Below are 22053 nucleotides of genomic sequence, written 5' to 3' on the forward strand. Positions count from 1 at the left end.
ATATGCTGCCACTCTCTCCAGCCCTGGAGAGGTTGTCCAGGTGCGCCGCAAGCGAAGGGCCGTGATTCGTGTCGCCGCCATGGCAGCGATACTGGCAGCATACTGCGTGTCTTAATTGTCTGCTGTTAACGACAACGGTCGCCCACGGCGGTCAAGCGCAAGCCACCGACCAACATAAGCGGCCGTGCCCGTTGCCCATCGAGTCCGATAGCCAGGTGCGGAGGCTTTGTCTCATGTCACTGCTGGATGGGCGCATGCGACGGCAGCCGTCTTCCAAAAGCCCGGTAGCCGTCCTGACTGGGTTCACCAGCCCAAGTGGGTGCGCGGAGACGGACAAGAAAGGCGTCGCAGGGCAGATCGCTTTTAGCCGCACCGCTGCAGCCTCGCCATTCGCCGCGCCCGCTGACAGATGGGCCTCCAGGCCGTTCCCAGGTTCGCGCTGCAGCCACTCCTGACCTCCATCTGGACCCTCGCCGAAAGCGTCGCCCGCCAGCGCCCACCGACCGAGTTACGTGATATCTGGCATATTGCTCCATATTGGCTGCCGCCGGGTTACAGTGTGCAACACCCTGGCCCGCCTTGATTCGAAACAGACGTGCCTGCGAAACCGGGACGCCGTTGTTTGTCGACCTTTTACCCGGCCGCCAGCCTGCAACGGACGCCCCACGAAAATACTGCGAAGCCAGTTCACTGAGCTAGACTTCCCAAAGTTTCCTGCTGCATGGCGCCCGCTGAGGCCACATGCACCAGCCAGACGCCATCACCATCATTTGATCATGCCAGTCGGCCATGACATGTCCCCACTCCGTCACCTGCGAGCAGTGCCCATCTCCCGGCCTTCATATCGCTTGCACCCAGCCCACGTCAGAAACCTGGGGACTAGCACCGCACCGCCAAGCTCGGATCCGCCCTCCCATCGCTGCACTTATCGCTGTCCTTGTTGAAATTTATGCTCCGAGCCGGCTACTCTTGACGGTTGGCGTGAGGCTTGCGAGTGAACAGGGTGCTGCGGGCCCACCCCCGTCTGCATCCTTTCCCCTTCCCGGGCGCCCGTTGTTTTAAGGCGTCTGAGCGCCTCCACTTCAACGTCGCCATTGCTGAATCCAAGCATCCGACCGTCGATCTGGCTGCTGGCGATCCAGATACCTACAGGGTTGACTACAGGGAACCGTCAACTATAAACTACTCACGCCGCCACACTCGAGGCAGTGCTCCCACTCCTGACGTCTTGTCCAACACTGCACCACGACCCGTTGCTCCCAATTTGAAAAGAGCCTCCGAACTGAACACAACCCTCATCCCAATGCGGCTTCGTGCATCGTGTCCTGGCCCGGCCAAATAATAATACACGCATGTCCCAACCACCTCCACCTCCGCCGCCGTCGCTCCCTCTGACAACATCTTCTCGTCCTGCTCCAGATATGACCGAGACCCAGAAACTTCCCATCTTTTCGCCCCCTGGCTTTCTCGACTACTCCCATCGCCGACTGCCCCCGCTGGAGATCCCGCCAGACGCTGTACCACCACGCCCGGATCACCAGTTCCGCTCCCCCATCAATCAACTGCCCTCGATCCATGCTGGACTGCCCCCACGACACGACTACCCTCAGCCGTCCTCGTTACATAGAGCAGCAGCCCCCGTCGAGAAGCTACTGCAGCACTCGAATCCTTACACCCCACCTAGATCAGACCCACCATATTCTCCCCAGCAATATGGTCCCCCCATCTCACCACGTTCCGAGTTTGACAGCAGAGGGCCGCGAAGACTAACTGAACACCGGTATCCGTACGAGGAGCCCCGCCACTATCACCCCAACCAACCCCACAGCCAACACCACGAGCAGCCCTACTCATCTCTCACTTCACCAGTAGAAGCCTCGCAGCAAAGAGCCTACCCTCCACTGCCCTCGCCTGGGTACACACCAAGCTATGCATCAAGTAGCACTCCATTCCGCGGGTCCGTCGGTTCCCATCAGCACTCACAATCACATCGCGGCTCTCTAGCGGCGCCATTGGGATCTATTTCATATTCAGAGACCCCTGCGACAGCCCCTCCGCCCCAGAAACAGCATCGAGCAATTCCGTTGCCGGGTTCGATACCACAGCCTGTGTACAACGAACAACTGTAGGAACATCTCCCGCCTGGGTAGGTCAACGTTGACTGACACAGATAGGAATCTAAACTACGAGCTTCGTGTGCGACAACAACCCATCGCTGCGCGAGCATGTGGGTTCGGAGAACGCGACCGCAGGGTGATTGACCCTCCGCCAATCATCCAGCTACTAGTAACGGATCCGAAGACCGGTGCTGCTGAACAAGAAGAGCTTCGTTACTCGCTCAACGTGGTTCATTGCACGCTCTGGAACGCAGAAGGAACGAACGAAGAGACGGCACTCATACAGCCTGACCGACGAACAACGCGACGACTAATGGGCCAGCTCGTAGCTTCTCCGTCTGTAGCAAAGGATGAGCATGACGCCGAGGGTTGCTTTTTCTGCTTTCCAGACCTCTCTTGCCGTACCCATGGCAAGTACCGACTCCGGTTCGTCCTTATGCGCATCGATCCTATGAACCTCCACGTGGGAGGGTTCTCGCCCATACTCACCGAGGTCTTGAGCGATGTCTTCACAGTCTACACAGCCAAAGACTTTCCGGGTATGCGGCCAAGCAGCGCGCTCACCCGGGCATTGAAGTTACAAGGATGCAATATCCAAGTGAAGAAGGGCAACGAGAAGGCACTGGCACGCAAACGACTCACCGCGAGCCAAGAACACGACAATACGGAAGACGACGAGCTGAAGCGACGGCGTAGAGAATGACAACCTCGCCACACCTCTCAGGCATCTACATTTTCATGAGCATCATCTACAGCGGGCGATGTGGGTTATTATTTGGGTTATCTGGAGCATCTTTTGCAGATACCGATTTGCATCTTGACGACATGATGAACGAACCCTATTCCCCTCGGACGTTTTATTTTAGTTCCAAAGTTGCCAGCGTTGAGAACGTTTGCATGGCGTTTATACGTTTTATTGTTAACAGCGTAATAGAGTATCTTAAATCTAAAAAATAAAGTCTTAAATAGGTAACTACTCTCTACTAGGTATCTTATAAAGGCGTAAAATAAAGTTTAATATATACTCTATCTAAAGTGTACGCAAAAGCGCGCTAAGTCTTTTTAGCTTAGCTACTAATACTCTAGTAAGTAGCTTATCTTAAAAAAAATTACTATATAAGTAATATAATTACTTTATTATTTCTCTTAAAATTTAAATAGAATAGTAATATAACTATAGCTTATTAGTTAAAGAACTATTAGAATAGATTATAAAGTAAATATACTATATATTCTTATATATAAGTTAGTATATCTTCTTATATTCTTCTAAAGCTAGTATTCTCTTTATACTTATACTATATTAGAATTTTTTATAAACTTCTACTACTTAATAGACTTTACTATAAGATAACTTATAAATAAACTACTAATAGTATTATTTTTTTTCTATATAATAGCAAAGACTCTTACTTTATTTTTTAGACGCTATAAGCGCTTTCTCTATTAAAGCTTACTCTTATTAACTTTAACTTTAAGGCTAGTCTTATAAAATAGTTCTCTAACTTTTTTTACTAGAATTCTTTTTTATATTAGGTCTTTAACTACTTTAGTAATATTTAACTTTACTATTACTAATAAAACGCGTGCCTTAAAGATTTTAGAAAGATATTTTTAACTAGTAATATAAATAGAAAAATATAAATATCTATTATAAAAATTAACTTTTATACTCTTATAGCTATTATTCTTTAAGTATACCTAAAAAATAGTAAGCTTAATAAATAAAAAAGAGAGTTAGTAGAATTATAGATTAAGGTATTATAGAAGATAGTAAGAAAGACTAAAAAGAACTTTAATAATATAAAGAAGAACTTTATAGCTTATATTTAGTATAGAGAAAGTATTTTATAGATAAAAAATATACTAGCGCTTATATATAGCGTCTAATATAGATAGAAATACTAGTAGTTATTATTATATAGTCTAACGCTATAAAAGTTAGAAGAATAGTTATATAGGTCTAGCGTAGTATTATAAATAGCTATTAAAGATAGTAATTATAGCTCTACTATTACTATTACTATTACTGTTGCTATTATAAAAATAGATAGACTATATATTGTAAAATTAGCGTTATTAGGCTAGTTAACTTATTAGAATAATTAGTTAGGCTTTAGTAGCATTTATTAGTAATTAATTTAGATAGAAACAAAATTTAATCTCTATAAAGTGTGACACAAACTAGGGCTTAAGGCCGCTATAGCGTTTATACAACACAGGAGGGGTCTAAAGACTCGGTGAGGCGGTCACATTGTAATGCATTTGATATTCGACGGACGGGAGCACGATACCATTTGATAGCTCGTATTTGAAGTTAATATAAGAAGACACTAGGCTTGAGACAGTTTTTCTCAGGAAATGAAGCTTCGGATTAAGATTCGCTGCAGGATCATGGTCGCAAGCCTCAAGCCTCGAGAGGGCGCTAGTGCGGGCGGATCTGCCCCGCTAGAGGGTCCATGCGCCGATTTTCTTTCAAAGTTAACGCGTGCGAAATCTCGACTTTTCTTCCTTCCCTCCCCTTCCCCATAACCGATTGAGGCACCAAACAGCATCATGAAGTACGTGCTTGTGTCTGGCGGCGTCATCAGCGGCGTGGGGAAGGTAAGCTGCAGGTTGCCGCGCCTTTGATCACCACTAACGCGTACACACAGGGTATCATAGGTAAGCTATTTGACATGGGCCAGAATTGTCGCGCGTCCATGACGCTCCACGCGAAGTTTGACTTTCATGAGAGCATACCAGCCTCTATGAGACCATCGCTATCAGTGTGTAGCCGAAGTGCACCACTGTACATCATCTTCTACGTCAGGATCTCATTTTGCGTGCTGTAGCTGATTGACGCGTCGCAGCCTCCTCTACAGGACTTCTCCTCAAGACAATCGGCCTCAAGATAAGTGCAATGGACTGACGCGTTTTACCAAACATACTGACGTCTCAGCACGTCTCGTCGATCAAGGTCGACCCGTACCTCAATGTCGATGCGGGAACTATGAACCCGAAGGAGTAGGCTTCACCAACCGTACCGTGAATATAGACTAAAAAAAACCAGGCATGGCGAAGTATTCGTCCTCTCCGACGGCGGCGAAGTCGACCTCGATCTTGGCAACTACGAGCGCTACCTCAACATCACCCTCACCCGCGACAACAACATCACCACTGGCAAGATCTACCAGCACGTTATCGAACGCGAGCGCAAGGGCGACTACCTGGGTAAAACCGTACAAGTCGTCCCACACATCACCGATGCGATTCAAGATTGGATCGAGAAGGTCTCGCGGATACCCGTCGATGACTCAGGCGAGGAGCCGGACGTCTGCATAATCGAGCTGGGAGGAACCGTGGGCGACATCGAGAGCATGCCCTTCATTGAGGCTATGAGCCAGCTGAGGAGGCGTGCGGGCAAGAACAACTTCATGCAGATTCACGTCTCGTATGTCCCGGTCATCCACGGCGAGCAGAAGACGAAGCCTACGCAGCAGGCTATCAAGGCGGTGAGGAGTAACGGTCTGATCCCAGATTTGGTATGTCGAGCCTTTCAGGTTAGCCATTACTTTGGATGACTGACAGTACTAGATTGCCTGCCGCTGCGAGCGCGAACTTGAAGCCTCCGCTGTCGAGAAGATCGCCCACTTTTGCCAGGTCGAGAACGAACAAGTCCTTGTTGTCCGTGACATGCCATCCATCTACCAAGTACCGATGCTTCTCGAACAACAAAGACTGATTCCGATGGTACGCCAATTCCTTGCTCTCGAGCAAGTTTCAGTCTCAGCGTCAATGCTGCAAAAGGGCAACCATACCTGGGCGCAATGGCAGTCGCTCACTGGCCACGACACTCGTTTCCACGACCCGGTCACGATCGCACTTGTCGGAAAGTACGTGGAGCTCCAGGACTCATACCTGTCAGTCATCAAGTCGTTGGAACACGCTACAATGCGGTGCAAGAGGAAGCTGGACATTCGCTGGGTCGACTCGGACCATCTGGAGCCCAAGTGTCAGAAGACAGACCCTGCAAAGTACCACAACGCTTGGCACGAGGTCGTCAAGGCATCAGGTATCCTGGTACCGGGTGGCTTCGGTCAACGTGCCACAGAAGGTATGATCTCAGCGGCCACCTGGGCGCGTGAGCATAAGAAGCCATATCTTGGTATCTGCCTCGGCATGCAGATTGCCGTTATTGAGTACGCTCGTAACGTTTGCGGCATCAAGGACGCAACCTCCGAGGAGTTCAACGGCGAGGCGCAGAACAAGCTCATCATGTTCATGCCAGAGGTAGATAAGAGCACCATGGGCGCATCCATGCGTCTCGGTCTCCGTCCCACACTCTTCCAACCAGGCAGCGAGTGGTCTCGTCTCCGCGCTTTGTACGCTGGCAAGGAGGAAATTCTAGAGCGCCACCGTCACCGATATGAGGTCAACCCTGACTACATTGAGACGCTTGAGAAGGGCGGTCTGAGCTTTGTCGGCAAAGATGAAGCTGGTGTACGTATGGAGGTTATCGAAATCAAGGACCATCCCTGGTTCGTTGGTGTCCAGTTCCACCCGGAATATCTGTCCCGCGTCCTGGACCCGAGCAGACCCTACCTGGGTTTCGTCGCTGCTAGCGCTGGTATGCTCGACGAGATCACTCGCGACTACCAAAGTGGCGCGACGAATGGACTTGATGCGGAAGGCATTGCCAACGGTGTGAGCGGCCTTAAGATCAACGGCAACCCAAGCTTCTGAGTGCAGCCCCTCGGCTGTTCATGAATGATGATGCTAAGCAAGACGCCGCGACAAACACAACGGAAATATTCAACGCTTGAACTTGAAAGGTCTGATTTTGGAGTTGGGACAGGATGGAAACAACAGGAAGGTTATGTAGTTATGGGAGAAGCATTTGCTGGCCCTGGACGAGGTTGACGTGGCATGTGCATATGATACCTAGACAGTATAAGAGACGATGCTCTCAATGTAGACCATCATTATCAAGACGATACCTTCCACCTCATTGACGCTAGTAATCTACTTCGTTGCCAAGAAAAAAAGCAAAGCCTTCAATGTGTCCAACTCCTTTGAACGCACTTTGGCTCATCCGCCTTGATGGTAGTTCCTATCAGCATAAACTGAGAACCCCTTGATCTCGGATCTATACACGTTTGGTCGCCATGACACCATCCATTTACTGTGGAACCCAGTCAGGACCCTCAGCCTGGTAGAGCGTCGGCTTCGGATTAACACAAAGCCTCCCGTTCTCATTCGGCAAACCGTCAATGCTACGCACATTGAAGAACTCACTGCCCACTGCCCCAGCAGCCCAGAAGAGATTGAACGGATCAAACTTGCGCTTCGCCTCCAAAAGACGCGGGTAGAAGCTACCCCAAAACGACCACTGAAAGTTGGGCTCAAGGCGGTCTCCCTCGGAGAGGTACGAACCGGAGCCAGGTGTGAGATTGCGCCACTTCTGCATAACGCCATAAGTCATGTTAAGGCGCTCCTCGACAATCTCCGCAGCTGGATTCGACATGTTCAGCACAGTCCCAGTGATGATGAAACCGAGCATGTTTCTCCAAGCTGGATTGACAGAGTTGTCAGGGCGTCCGCCTTTCTCCCATGATGGCGCCATGTTGTAGCCGATCAGCGCCATACCTTCGTCGACGGCTTGCCAGAGGGCTTCGAAAGTCTCGTTGAAGATCGATTCGTTGGCCCAGTTGGAACGGGGGATCATGCGTGAGGTAGTGGCTACACCATTACTATTAACGGCCTCCACGGGGAAAGAGCCGTTGTACGCGTCGTAGAAGCCGTTGTACTGCGTCCATTCGGGTTCGAGAGTGATCCCAAGTGCGGCCATGTCTTTTACCCATGGGTCGACCAGAGCTTCGGCTTCTTCGACGGTCTTGCCGGGAGCGAAGAAAGGCGACATATCCATCATAATGGAATCGGGCCCCGGGAAAACTTTCCAGTAGGCGTAAGTGTTGTTATCGGCGTTCTGTGGGAAGTATTTCATGTAGGCTTTGAGTCCTTGCTTGAAGGCTTCGGTGCTGACGTTCTTGCCTGTAGTGACAACCCAGTTGGCGGAAGCAACGGGTTGGTCCGGATGTACCTTGACGGTGACTGAGGTTACGACACCGAAAGTCAGACCGCCACCACCGCGTAGTGACCAGAACAGCTCGGGGTTATTGTTCTCGTCAGCAGTCACGTAGCGACCGTCTGCTAAGACGACCTCCATGGAAAGCACATGGTCAGCGCCTAAGCCTAGGTGGCCGGACAAAGGTGAGTGGCCGCCACCTTGGATCCACCCGCCCATTGCGCCAACAGTAGGGCCTGTATCACAAGAAAAGTCAGCATCTATCCCAAAACATGTCTAGATAGTAGGTACTGACATTCACCGCCAAGGACTGTGCCGCCGAAGTCTCTCGCAGCAGCGTAAAGCTCAAAGCCTTGCGCACCTGAGCCAGCCTTCATAGCCGGTCCAGTGTAGTCTTCAGACTCGTAGTTCTCGATGAATGTGATGTCTTTCAATCCATGAGTCCATACACTAAGAGAGCCAGCACCACCGCTCTTTCCCTAACAGCTATCAGCGATTGGAAGATTGGGTACGGATGAAGCACTTGCAGCAAAATCGTGACCGGTATTTCGGACTACAAAGCGAACGCCTGTGTTCCGCGCGAAGTTAAGCGCCAACTGGATCTGAGCGGTAGTTGAGGCATTTACAACGTAGAGAGAGTATCCTCCTTGGGTGCACTCTTTACTATCGTAGAGCTGAGGTGGTTGGCATGTACAACCCTGGTACATAGGACTTAGCATCTCAAGTGGGTCGTCGAGCCTGTTCATGTACGTTAGTCGATGGCTATGTGGAGGTAATTTGCAAAGGCTACATACTGGGAAAACGGATCGGTCCACGACTTGGTCATGGCATCGCAAGCGCTCTGGTCTGCAGCAGCCAGGCTAGTGTTGTAGCAAACATGTGCTTGGGGGAGAGGCTTCAGTAGAGCACCGTTGGTGATATCGTTGAGCGACGACCAGCTCGCGTCCGCCGGCCAATCTTCATCGCCAGGGAAGACCTTGCATTCGCGGCCGTTGAGAGTACTCTCTGTCTCAGGGACGGAGTCGCTGGCAATATTGTGCGAAGCAAACTGGAAAAGCGACCTTGCGTCGGCTGATACCGAGGTCAATGCTTCCTCGAGGGTCGCATCCGTCAAGAATGACTGTTCCCATTCGAAACGGGGAATTACTCCATCAGCTGTTTGCTTGATGTTCGCAACGTTGCCTGACTGCCGATCGGCAAGACGCATGGGAGGTTCCGCAGAACGAGGCGCGAACCTGGCGGCGGCGGAGGCCACAAAGAGCACGCCAACGCCCAAGAAAACCATGATTCCAGGAATCGAGCCGCGATAAGAATCCGTATATCGAATCGAGAGTGTGTAGGAACATCGATTGCAAGTACACCTCCATGAATAGAGTAGCCACTGTACGAGTGGAGCTTGCCACCCACTTGATTACCGAGCTGTCACCCACTCGAAATTCACTTGCATCTCCAGACAGAGGTACCCATATTTCGCATCCAACTGACCTTGTTCGTGCAGCGCAAGCCAAGTCTTGGACAACGCTCGCCGCGGTTCGGTTGCATCCACAGCCAACACGCCTCTCGAAACATCCCGAAAGCACGGCATGAACCCTTGAGCGAAGCAAGCTAGGCGATGTGAAAGCCGTTGGACTTGAGCTAGATGGGGTATTGTCTCCGCGAAAAAAGAGACCCACTGTATGCAGGACCGAAGGATTCCTATACAGCGGATAAAGTATTAGCGTTGAAACCGGGGGCGGCACGGTGCGGCGCGGGTAGAATACGGTTGATGGGAATGCTGCAGACCGCATGTTTATCTGGCTGTGGTCACGGCTTGAGATCCGAGACCGGCAAGACATGGACTAGATTTATTAGTTCACATCTTAAGTGCAAGTCTCGGTTATAGCCAACAATACCATGCATTCATAGGGTATCACCACCATATCGCCACGCTAGATGTATGCTTGCCTGAACGCCTGCAGCTTCTTCCTAGTGCGCCGTGTAAATGCCTTGTTCACCTCTGCAGTTTGATCCTCGTTCCCGCTTGGTCGCCTATACTTGCTTCACGAATGCTGTTATAAGGTTAATGTGTGTCCTGAGATGTTGGGGGATATGGACTTACTGGCATCGATCTGTACAACCTGGGGTAACGCTAACCGAATCTTGTTTCTGTATAGCGCCGGTTGTGCCCGTTGAAGAGGGTTGCCCTCGAAGTAGACCGTCTCCAGCTCCTCCTTGTCTCTCAACTCCTTCTCGACCTCTCCAAAGTCGCTCAACTTGCAGTTACTTGCCCAGAACTCCGTGAGGTGCTTGAGACCATTCAGTCCCGATAGATGTTCGATCGGGTTCGCGCTGATGTCGATGACGTTTAGGTTGACGTTGTTCTCTAGACCTGACAGTTCTGTGAGGAGGTTGTGCGAGATGTGCAGTTCTTCGAGGTTGACGAGCTTCTCCAGACCCGTTATCGAGCGCAGGCGATTCGACTGGATGCTGAGAATCTTGAGGTTGGTGAGGGTGTCTAGGCCCTTGATCTCGGTGATCTTGTTCTTGCCCAGCCACAGCTCTTCCAAGCCCGTCAGCGTTTCCAGTCCTTCAATCTCGCGTACCCTGTTCGCCCCGAGCTCGATCTGCCGCAGGTTGGAAAGCCCGTCTAGGTTTTCTATCTTGCTGATCTTGTTTTGCACAAAGTACAGATCCTTGAGCTTTGTCATGTGGTTCAGCCGTTTGATGTGCTTGATCTTGTTGAAAGAGAGGTCGAGTGAGGTGAGTTCGGTGAAGGCATCGAGGCCTTTGATGTGCGCTATGAGGTTGTCGTAGAGGTCGACTTCTGTGAGGGTCGGCGCGACTTCGTCGGGTATCGCGATGCTTTCTATGCGGTTTTGGCGTAGGCAGAGACGCTGGGAGGTTAGGCAAACTCATCTACAACCCACAGCACAGCATACCTTCATCTGCTTGAACCTCTCCAACCGTAACGCCGACATGTCCGCGACTTTGGAGTGCACGATCTCTATGTCGTCCTCATCTTCCGGTGTGTCGTCCAGCAAATCCTCGTCTGCAGCCAGCTGCTCGGGAGGCGGGCCCTCGTCATCTGATACTTCTGGGTCGCTCACAACCTGCGCATGGGGGTCGCGTGGTTCGTCGGCAATGCTCATCTTGTCTATCCGCAACTTGCCGTCCCAGCCGTTGCTGTCGCGTGGCTTGTGGTCGTCTATCTCTTCGTCGCGTGTTTCGTTCGCGTCGGTCGCCGCCGCGGGGTCGCGCTCGCTGTGCGGGGCAGGATTTGGCTCAGCCATGGCGCGTGAGGGGATAGTGTGTGGGGAATCGACGGAGAAAGCGTCTTTGAACTGGGTGTAGGTATCGATCGCTACTTGCAATATCTAGGCAGCCGTGTGTGGTCTGCAAGTGATTGTTGGAGCGGCAGGTTACGTCGTTTGGAGCTAACCTCTGCCTAAGCAAGGGTCCAGCAGCATGACGATCGCCAGCCATCAGACACCAACGCTCCACCACCGCAATCAACGCAACTACAACATTCGTTCGATTTGTGTGACTTCTAAGTGATCCAGCCTATCTGATCGCACGCCTGATCCATAGTACGCATGTACTCTTCCAGCCTGTCCACGATCCAACCAGAACGAACCGCACCTCCCGTGATCGCCGCCGGCTCCTCCATCTTTTCACACCTCGAAGCCGCAGTAGAATACTCTGAGCATTGTAATGTCGACGCTCGGCCCAGACGCACTTCACTCGACACAAGACACCTGGAAATGCGGTAGGAGAACTGCAGACAGCGCGTGTTCCTTTCGCATGCCGATTTGCAAGCTTCGAAAGAGCTGTGCACCTCCTCGCCCTTCAAAACATCATTGCTGAAGGCCCTATCGACGGAATAATTGTCCCATTCGGATCTTTCCCTGCTCAGACTAGGGTATATATATCCCTTGAACACATCGGCATGCTTCAGAGGAGCGCTCCTTGGACGCCTACGATACAACTCTTGTTCGAATTCCCACAGAGACCGCATCTCATTCTCTGGCATATGATGGTATGTGATCGCGGCATAGCACCACGGCTGTCTGTTGATCTTGGTAATGTTGTGGTCGAGCGTTGAAACCGGATCACCCTGGAAATGAGGAAATGCCCACAGCAGTGATACTTGAGCATCCTTCAACGCCTTTCCGAGGACCATGTCTCCGGCCCATTGCTCAATTGTATACTGATTCAGATCTTTCATATGCGATTTCCAATGATGGATCACCTTCCTCATTGCTGGTGCCGACAAAACAAATCCCGAGCCGCCGTGAGCAAAAAGCACGTCGCCAATGTACATTTGCTTGCCGATGTAATGCGAGGACTCTGCATCGAACTGGGACAGATAGTCGAGCAGGTTGGTCCACATCAGGTACGTGTCAAGTTCAACGAAGACGAACCACTTTGCTTGCGGCATCTGGCGGAGAGCTTTATCTATCATAGGCAGGAACTTGAACTTGTCGAGCTTCCAGCCAGGGTTGCTTAGCGACCCCGATGCGCCACTTCCATCGTGTTCGATACCGTCCATGGAGAGACCATCTCGGCCTTTGGTTTTCAGCTGGTGGTAAAGCTTAAAGTCTGGCACCGAGTCTTTTAGATCCTGGTCGAGCTCGTCGAAAACGTCATGAATATGATGTCCTCCAAATTCTTCTTCAAAGTCGGAATAGATGGCGTAGTTTGGAATGCATCGCAACACGGTAGTGAGATGGACCGGCAGCTTCTCGAGTACCTCGGTGGCACCTGTGCGAAGGACGACCAATACTTCCTTCGCGATGGGACTCTGAGGACAGTACAGTGAGGTCTGATGCTGGCTTAATATACTGGCGCTGGGTGTCGATCTTCGATATGAGTGTATGAAGAAGCCACAGATGAGTAAGGCGGCAATAGCAGTTCGATATCTGCGTCGGAAGTTGCCCCAGGACCTACCTGCAGCCATTGTCATTCACTCAACTCAAGTAAATCGGGGCTGGTTGAAAGGAACAAGCTCAGTCGACTTTATTGGGGGTTTACCCCTTCAATCCGCAGCTCTGCGTGTCAGTATGAGCTTGCCGCCTGGCGCTTAGCGCTGATAATCCTTGTCTGCTTCTGGTCCTCCATTCCGATGTAATCAACCGCTGCGTCAGACTCGAAAGCCAACCCACACACATCTCCGGTGCCCTTCTCAAAGAAGAACAACTATGCTGGCGTTGTTTCAACGGACGAGTAACCGCTGCCTTTCTTCCCCCAAAATCATTCGATCCGAATAGCTTTCCAGACGAAAAGGAAGTTGCGAAATTAAGAGTAAGCAGTGAGTGGCACAGCAGAGACAGTGGCGTTTGGGCAGAATGATGATTGGTGGGAACCGAGTAGGCGAAAGCAGACAGGGACCTGCACCATTATCGTCTTGCTTCAAACAATGCATCTCAGCCAACTGCTCACCCGCTCCACGGGATTCAACATCTAAACTAAGAGATATGCGCATTTAACCGGCGCGGCATGGCGAAGGCTCACGCCTCCAAGCTTTCGGTGTAACCAAAGGGGTATGTGCATAGCACTCTTCCGCTAAGTGTCCCCTTGTTTCTGATTTCATACCATCAGCCCTTTTGCCATAGTATCAGATAACTATGTGGAGACTCATCGTCAGGCTGTGGGTCATGAGCTCGACGTTACTCGCCTCTCATGTCTCGCCGAGACAGGAAGAAGAAGAAGGAAAAATATGGACAGAACCCCAGGACTCGAGCGACGGCGGATTCATCTTCCCAGTAACGTACCCGACCGATTTCCGCGAAGGCTCCAGCATCAATATATCATGGTCGACCACGTACGAAAACATCAATTTATACTTCTACCAAAGAGGCAAGGTCGCGAATTCGGTGCAGCTCGCTGGTAAGGGTTCATGCTTCTTCATTATCACATAAAGTACTAATGAGACTTTAGTCAATCTAGCAAGTCAATGGTACCAATGGGAGGTACGCGCGGAAGAGACCAACCTGACCAACCCCTTCGTCTTTAGAGTCGTCAATGCCCAGGGCACCGATGAGGAGCAAAGGATAGACGGCTTTTGGAGCACTAGCTGGTACATCAAACGGACTGGTGTCGCAAGCGAATCGGAAGCATTTTCGTCTTCGACTTCGTCTTCGTCTTCGTCTTCGTCTTTGTCATTGTCAACTTCGTCAGTCATGCTAGACCCGATTTCTTCGCCACCAACAACATCGTCAACAAGTCCCTCGTCGACCACATCAGCAACAGATATCCTGGCAACAGTGGCCTCAGATGGAGTAAAAGACACGGAAGACAAGGGCATCGGCAAGAACACTCTAATCGGACTGACGGTTGGGCTCGTGGTCGCGGGTATCCTCGTCATTGTGGGAGTGGTGTTCTGCCTTCGAAAACGCCGGAAAGATAAGACTGCTTCAACACCTGGGCCAGCGCCCGCCGTGTCTTGCGTCGATAATGCCCCTGCTCAAAAGCAGTCTGGTTATCATGCAGCGCATGAGGTCTTTGCACCGCCTTCCGAGTTGCAGGGCGCGCCACCGCTCTACGAGCTTCCTGGGCACAGATAGTAGGGATAGAACGATGGGTGCAATCAATCACAGGAACAAGATTCGTAAGCTTCGCACTGCCACTTCTAGTGCCAAAAAGAGAGATCGAAATGATGCAGGCGACCTATATCCCCTTGTCGGACCGTTTCGCTAGTATGCCGTGCAACTGGCCCTCGCTTCCGTCGTTGTACGCACGCATCATCCTTGCCTTCCTTGGTTACAGGCGTGTCCTCAACCTGAAGACGTCGTTCAAGCAAAAAAAAGTTATCTTTACACACTAGCAAAAACATACAACAGCAGGGATTTGCTAGTAGTTACCTACCTAACTACTAATCTACTAGTATAATACTTATATATAGCTAAGTAGATAGAAAGCTTAATTATCTTTTACGCAGTAGGTACCTACTTTATTAATTTTTCTATATCTAGTAATTAAGTTTTACAACTCTATTACTATATCTATAATATTAACTTTACTAATAATAATTAATAGACTTATAATATTTTATATTTATTTAATATACTTACTATTCTAAGTATTTTAATAAAAATAGCGCTTATAAAGCTCTCTTTATTACTTTTCTCTCTCTTATATAGTTATGTTATATATCTCTTATATATTACCTTATTATATATTACTTTATTATATATTACTTAGTTATATATTATCTAGTTGTGTATTACCTAGTTACGTATTACTTAGTTATATATTCTATAGTCTCTTTAGCTCTCTCTTTAGACTTATTACTATACTATCTAAAAAGAAGAATAAAGCTAATATTATATACTTACGCTCTTTTATTTAGCTTAAAAAAGTACTAGCTCTACTTATAAAGAAAGATATTAAGAAGATATTAATTCTTTTAAGCTTTAAGAACTATAAGTACTTTATTAAGCTCTAGAAAAAGTAAGCTTAAAGCTAGTCTATAATAAAGATTTTTAGCTAATATACTAGATTTTCTAAGACTATTCTCTAGAAACTTATATACTCTATATTTAGGCTAGCACTAAGTATATACTATATTTAGGTGTTTTTTTACTAGCTTATAAGTAGTAGAACTAGCTAGCTTAATAAGAATATTATAGATATAACTATATAAAATTACCTATTATTAATTAAGTAGATAATTAAGTTATATACTAGTTATTAGTATAACTTAATAGAGAATAAGAAGTTAGAGAGTGTTATAAAAGATCTTATTCTAAGTAAAAGTATTATAACTAATACTTATACTAAGCCTATTACTCTATTACTAGTAGCTAAGAATCTAATATAATTTCTATAGTTATATAATAAATATTAGTTTCTATACTTACGTGTACGCCTATAGCTAGCCTTCTCTATTATACTTATAACTTTTATAAGTAGCTACCTAAGTAAGTTTATTAAATTAGCTACTTAAAAAGATAGTAATAAAAAACTACTATATAGTAATATTAATCTTATATATTATTATAATAGTATATACATAGGCTATCTTCTATACTTATAGTTATATAACTAGAAAGAATACTATAATAATAAAAAATATTTATAAGTAAAGTATCTATAAAGTTATAAATCTAATTACTAAAATAACTAGACTTATTATACTTCTATATAAGAAAACTACTATATAATCTATATATCTAGTTATATATTTTATTGCACTAGCTCTAGTAGATAGAGTATTTAAAGACTATAATATCTTTTAAGATATTAAGAATATAAAGCTATAACTAGGTAGTTTATTTTATAAATATTACTATAAGTCTAATATAAAAGAAAGGCTTATTTTTTAAAGTATTTCTAATACTAGCTTAGTTTCTAAAACTAATATTCTCTTCTATAACTATTTTAATAATATACTTAAGAAAATTAGATAATAGACTAGATATAAAGATAGGCTAAGTGTATATTACTTTTATTAGGTATATACTAAAGTAGTTAAAAGTAAGTAGTGTAAAATATGCTATAATTCTCTACTTATAGCTAATACGTTAGTAGAAACTACAACGCTAGCTTAGAGAAGATTACTAATAGACTATTCTAATAATAATATATTCTTATACTATATCTCTAGAATAGTTAGAATTAATAGTTAATTATTAAAGTTAGAGAGTAGTTATAATTGCTTAATTATAGATACGTAATTACTTAGCTCTTAGATATATAGCTAGAGATTTTATTCTAATTTTCTTTAGTAGTAGATTAATTATAATATACTTAATTATCTCTAATTATTAATTATTTCTAGCTCTAATAGTTATAAGTCTAGCTACTTAATTATAAAACTAATTTCTACTATATATTAAAGCTTACTAGAAGATAAGATTAGTTAATCTTATTTTTACTCTACTCTCTCTAAATATTCTGTAATTAGAACTTTTTCTACGTAATTACTTACTTACTATCTACCTCTTTATATCTTTATATTAATTCTATACTCTAACTCTATAGATATAAGTAATTATAATATAGCTATTATAGCTATAAGTGTACTTCTTAAGAAGTAATCTAACTAAAACACCTAGTTTACGCTTCTTAAGTAACACTATAATAAGAAGAGTATTTAGAAAGAAATTAATTCTAACCTTCTAGATATTAAATATATAGATACTTAGAAGCCTAAGTTCTCTAACCTTTTAGTTCTAAAGTCTATAGCTCTAGCTTCTCTCTCTATAAAGCTAACTAAGAATTAAAAGAATAAGTATAATAAAGCTATCTATAAGTATAATACTTTCTTATAAGATTATAATTATAAGACTAAGAATAGTACTACGCTTATAGCCTACTAGAACTATAAGTCTAAGTAGTAGTTAAGAAAGAGTAAGAAGATTAATAATGTTAAAACCTAGATTATATATACTATTATACTAGATTACTTATTACTTATAACTATAAGTAATAATAGAAGAATAGTCTAGTCTCTTATAAAGACTCTTAAGACTATACTTACTTTTACTAATTAGACTACGTAATATATAGTTTATACAAAGTATTATACTTATCTTAAGAAGATTTAGAAAGAAACTACTAAGAAGTAGTTTAATAACTAGTTAATACTCTACTAAAAGGTAAAGATCTTTAAGCTCTTAAAGGTTAAAAAACCTTTTATAATTACTAACTTTCTTACTATAGTTAAGAAGTTTAACTTTAAGTAGGCCTACTAGTAGTAATATAATTAATTATTTGCTATAGCTCTTAAAAAAAATATATTAAGCCTTAGTAATCTTAGTAAAGTATTTAGCGTTATTCTTTAGAAGATATTAATTACTACTAGAAAGAGAAAAGCTAATATAATCTTTAATATAGTTATAAGTTAACTCTCTACTTCTACTAAGTTAGGTAAGAAGTAGTTAAGCTTACTATCTAAGCCTTACCTTTATAAACTTAATATAAAGTATAAGTAGAAGTTTATTTTATATTTCTAATTATAGACTATAATTACTAGATCTAAGCTACTAGATATTTTACTAATAGAACTCTTAGCTTAAGATAAGTAAAAAATCTAGAAGCGCTATTATAAAGAGAAGTAAAGTAGCTTATATAAGAAGGTTAAGTAATCTAGCTAGAAGATAAGCGCTCTAGCTAGAAAGTACTCTAGTAATATAGTCTTAATAATTATTTACTCTAAGAAGCTAATTACTAAGTTTAGGCCTTCTATCTTTAGTATAGGCTTTAAGCCTTATACGCTCTTATCTAGTATAATTCTTAATAGTAGAGCTATAGTCTACTTAGTTAATAATAAAGCTTTAATTAAGTCTAATTTCTTTATTAAGACTAATAAAGAAATAGTTAAAGTAGGTAGCTAGATTCTTTTAGTAATTAGCATTAGTAATTACGTACTTTATTTTATTCTTAGCACTTCTAAAGAACCTAGAAAGGCTAATCTTATACTTACTAGTATTAAGATTATCTTTAGTTTCTACACTAATATTATCTTAGAAAAGCTTCTTAGAAATAGTAGTATATAGTATATAGACTATAATTATATAATTAGAATAGGTACGCTAGAGGTGTTTATTATTCTTATAACTCTTAAGTATAGATTTAACCTCTTATTTATTAAATATAACTCTTCTATCTATTCTTCTAATTCTATTATTATAAATACTATTACCTACTTATAAGTTCTATAATTACGTACTAGTAACGCTAATCTTTAGTACTAAAGATCTAGCTACTTAGGTAAGTAAGCTCTTAAGGCTCTTATTAAAGCTATCTAGAATATAAAGATTATAGGTATATAGTATAGTAAATGTAATAATTACGTAGCTATCTATATATTTTAAAGAATCTCTTATTAGCTTTATAAGCTATTACTACGTCTCTTCTTTAGAGTATTATAAAATCTATTTAACTTCTCTATAAGCTACGCGCTTAATAAATAGGCTCTAATTATTAAGAAGAATTATTTAAGTAAGCTATATAATTATAATCTAAAGAATAAGACGCTAGACTCTATAATAGAAGTTATTATAAGCTTTATAGCTATAGTTAAGCGCTGCTATTAGTAAAAGATTATAGAAATCTATTAAAATAATAATACTATAATATTACCTTAGAGAAAGTACTTAAGATATAAGAAGTAGGCTAAAGAGAAGAAGATTATAATTATAACGCCTCTACTATATACTTATAAGTCTAATAGCTTAGTAGAGAGAGCTAGCTAAGAGCTTATTACTAAGTTAATTAAGATATATATAAGCGCTAATCTTCTAGCTAGGCTCTAGCTAGTAATTATAAATATAGCAGCTTAACTCTATAAAATAAGTTTATTATAGCTTTATAGCTATTAATCTCTAGATTAAATATTATATAAATAGTTTAGAAAGTATTTCTAATATTATTAGCTACCTAAGATTAGGTACTAGGCTACTAATCTTTACCTAGATTAGAGTAGAATCTATACTTATAGCTATTAAGCGTATCTACTTAATAGTAATTATATAGCTAGAAAGCACTATTAAGACTTTAAAGTTAAGCCTTATAGCTATATAGAATATCTTATTAGCTATTAAGCTTCTAATATATATTATATATAAGTACTAGTAATTAATTAGGTAATTATAACTTATAACATTACTTTTAATAAGTAGAAGTTCTATTAAGGTAAGCGTAAAGAGAAGCTAACTAGAGATTAAGCACTTAAGTAGGTTAAAATACTTAATAATAGCAAGCTTATTAATTCTATAAAGAAGTTAGATATTCTTCTTATTAATTAAATAGTAAGTATAGTAGAGCTATTAACTACTAAGTAAGATTTTAGAAGTAACGTAGACTATAATTAGAGTAATAAGGTTAGCCTATCTATTAAATATAATTAAAGCTCTATTAATTTAATAGAAATAGAACATAAGGCTAGTATTCTATTAGAAATTTCTAATAATTAGTATCTTTTTACTAGGCTTACTACTCTAGAACTTACGCCTAAGTGTAAGATTTTAGAGATAGGTAATTAAAGTAATTATAGAGTTTCTAATAGTTAAAGAGTAGTATACACGCTTAAGAGAGCTAACCTATTAGAGCCTAAAGGTAAAGAACTTTCTATATATAGATTAGAAGATCTAACTCTATTTATTAAGCTTATTATAATAGACTCTAGTTCTATAAAAATAAATAAAAGACTAGCTTAACTAGAGTAAGCGCTAAAGAAACTAAGAGGTAGACTATCTAAATTAGTAGCCTTCTTTTAATAATTAACGTAGCTATAGAATTAGCTAATAGCTAAATTCTCTAGAACGCGCTATAGTAGAAGAGTTATAAGTAAAAAGTCTAAGTACTCTCTTTCTATAAATATCTATTAACTATTAAGATACCTAAAAGATAAGAGTAAATAGCTTACTTATCTTAGTAATTAACTAGAGAGTAATAGCGTAAGTAGTGTAAATATAGTAATTATAAGCTTAGTTAATAAGTAAGCTTAGATTAACTTTTATAAAACCTACCTTTCTAGTCTTTAAGAAGACTAGAATAATTAAGCTAGCTATAAGACTATAAACTCTATTATTATAGCTACTACGCTTAGTAAGTATAAGCTAAAAGCTACTTACTAATACTATAATAATCTCTAAAAGCTACCTAGATTATAAAAATAACTAATCTAGTATCTAATGCGTACGCTTTTTAAAGATACCTCTAAGAGAGAGATTAATTAGCTAAGTAAGAAAAGAACTTAAATAGAAATCTATAGGTTAAAAGCCTAAGATTAGCTACTTCTATTAAAATAGATATAAACTTATAAGTATAATTAGAATAGCTATCTTCTTAAATATAAAGCTTAAATTATAGTTTATAGTAATCTCTAGAAGAAGAACTTAATTAATATAACTTATATAGTAATACTTACTATAAAGTTCTTTTATACTATAATAGTAATTACTATCTAGAGTAATTTAGAGATTAAATAGTTTAATATTATAGAAGCGTTTCTTAACATAAAGATTATAGTAGAGAACTTAGTAATCTATAAGATACTAGATAGCTTTAGAAAGCTAGAATTATATATATAGCTTAACTACGCGCTCTATAGATTATAAGACTTTCTACTATTATAGTATAAGAAGTTCTTAAGAACGCTAAGAGCTATTAGTATAATAGCTTCTTAAGAAGAGCTCTGTCTCTTCTTTAATTAAAAATATAAGATTCTTATTCTCTTCTATATTAATAATATTCTATTACTCTATTATAAGAATATAAAGTAATAAGTAATAGCTATATAAGCTAAGATTTCTAGTAAGTATAAAATCTAAGATTAGAGAAACATAGAGTAGTTTTTAAGTATTTATATAATTAGAAACTAATATCTAAAGATAATTATACTTATTTATAATATATATATAGATAAAATACTTAAGAAGTTTAAGCTTAGAAATAGATCTTTTTCTCTAACATCTTTACTGTTAGAGAAGCTAATTAAGAATACTAGAGAAGTAACTAAGCCTAAAATTAAGAGATACTAGAAAATAGTTAGCTCTATACTTTATATAGTAATTATACTCTAACTAGATATAGCGTATACTACCTTAAAGCTCTTATACTTTTTTATAAACCTAAGTAATAAGTATAAGAAGGCTGTAAAGTAAGTAATTATATATCTTTACTATACCTACTTTAATATAATCTAGTATAGTAACTATAATAGGCCTAATCTAATAATTACTAGAAACGTATTCTTTACTAATAACCTAGAGACCTACTAATTATTTTATAGATATATTACTATATTATATAAAGGCGTAATTTTCTAGAAAGCTATAAAGTAAAGTATAGTTACTATATCTACTATAGAAGTAGAGCTGCTTACTCTTAAGTATACTACTAAGAAAGCTATAGCGCTTAGGCGCTTTTTTAAGAAGCTAGCGC

The 22053-nt window shown here is 42.1% G+C and overlaps 5 protein-coding genes across 5 annotated transcripts; 2 read left to right on the forward strand and 3 right to left on the reverse strand.

Moving 5' to 3' along the window:
* Window positions 1-1929: 1929 nt before the first annotated feature.
* On the forward strand, window positions 1930-2820 carry J4E92_002494 (uncharacterized protein; the record flags this gene model as incomplete). Its single annotated transcript, XM_051493897.1, has 3 exons — window positions 1930-1957; window positions 2005-2125; window positions 2175-2820. 3 exons carry the CDS (start codon window positions 1930-1932, stop codon window positions 2818-2820), a joined length of 795 nt encoding a protein of 264 aa, XP_051355576.1.
* Window positions 2821-4673: 1853 nt separating this feature from the next.
* Window positions 4674-6842, forward strand: PYR7 (CTP synthase; the record flags this gene model as incomplete). The annotated part of the gene is made up of 6 exons (XM_051493898.1): window positions 4674-4721; window positions 4772-4836; window positions 4894-4924; window positions 5059-5123; window positions 5170-5641; window positions 5694-6842. The coding sequence occupies 6 exons, from the start codon at window positions 4674-4676 to the stop codon at window positions 6840-6842; spliced, it is 1830 nt and encodes a 609-aa protein (XP_051355577.1).
* A 436-nt stretch (window positions 6843-7278) lies between these two features.
* On the reverse strand, window positions 7279-9469 carry J4E92_002496 (uncharacterized protein; the record flags this gene model as incomplete). Its single annotated transcript, XM_051493899.1, has 4 exons — window positions 7279-8420; window positions 8480-8663; window positions 8712-8922; window positions 8979-9469. 4 exons carry the CDS (start codon window positions 9467-9469, stop codon window positions 7279-7281), a joined length of 2028 nt encoding a protein of 675 aa, XP_051355578.1.
* A 766-nt stretch (window positions 9470-10235) lies between these two features.
* Window positions 10236-11453, reverse strand: SDS22 (Protein phosphatase 1 regulatory subunit sds22; the record flags this gene model as incomplete). The annotated part of the gene is made up of 2 exons (XM_051493900.1): window positions 10236-11057; window positions 11103-11453. The coding sequence occupies 2 exons, from the start codon at window positions 11451-11453 to the stop codon at window positions 10236-10238; spliced, it is 1173 nt and encodes a 390-aa protein (XP_051355579.1).
* Window positions 11454-11710: 257 nt separating this feature from the next.
* J4E92_002498 (uncharacterized protein) lies at window positions 11711-13331 on the reverse strand (the record flags this gene model as incomplete). The annotated part of the gene is made up of 2 exons (XM_051493901.1): window positions 11711-12964; window positions 13326-13331. The coding sequence occupies 2 exons, from the start codon at window positions 13329-13331 to the stop codon at window positions 11711-11713; spliced, it is 1260 nt and encodes a 419-aa protein (XP_051355580.1).
* Window positions 13332-22053: the final 8722 nt, after the last annotated feature.

The sequence above is a fragment of the Alternaria infectoria genome, assembly GCF_024043175.1.
Source record: "Alternaria infectoria strain BMP 0036 chromosome Unknown scaffold_3, whole genome shotgun sequence".
Taxonomy (NCBI): domain Eukaryota; kingdom Fungi; phylum Ascomycota; class Dothideomycetes; order Pleosporales; family Pleosporaceae; genus Alternaria; species Alternaria infectoria.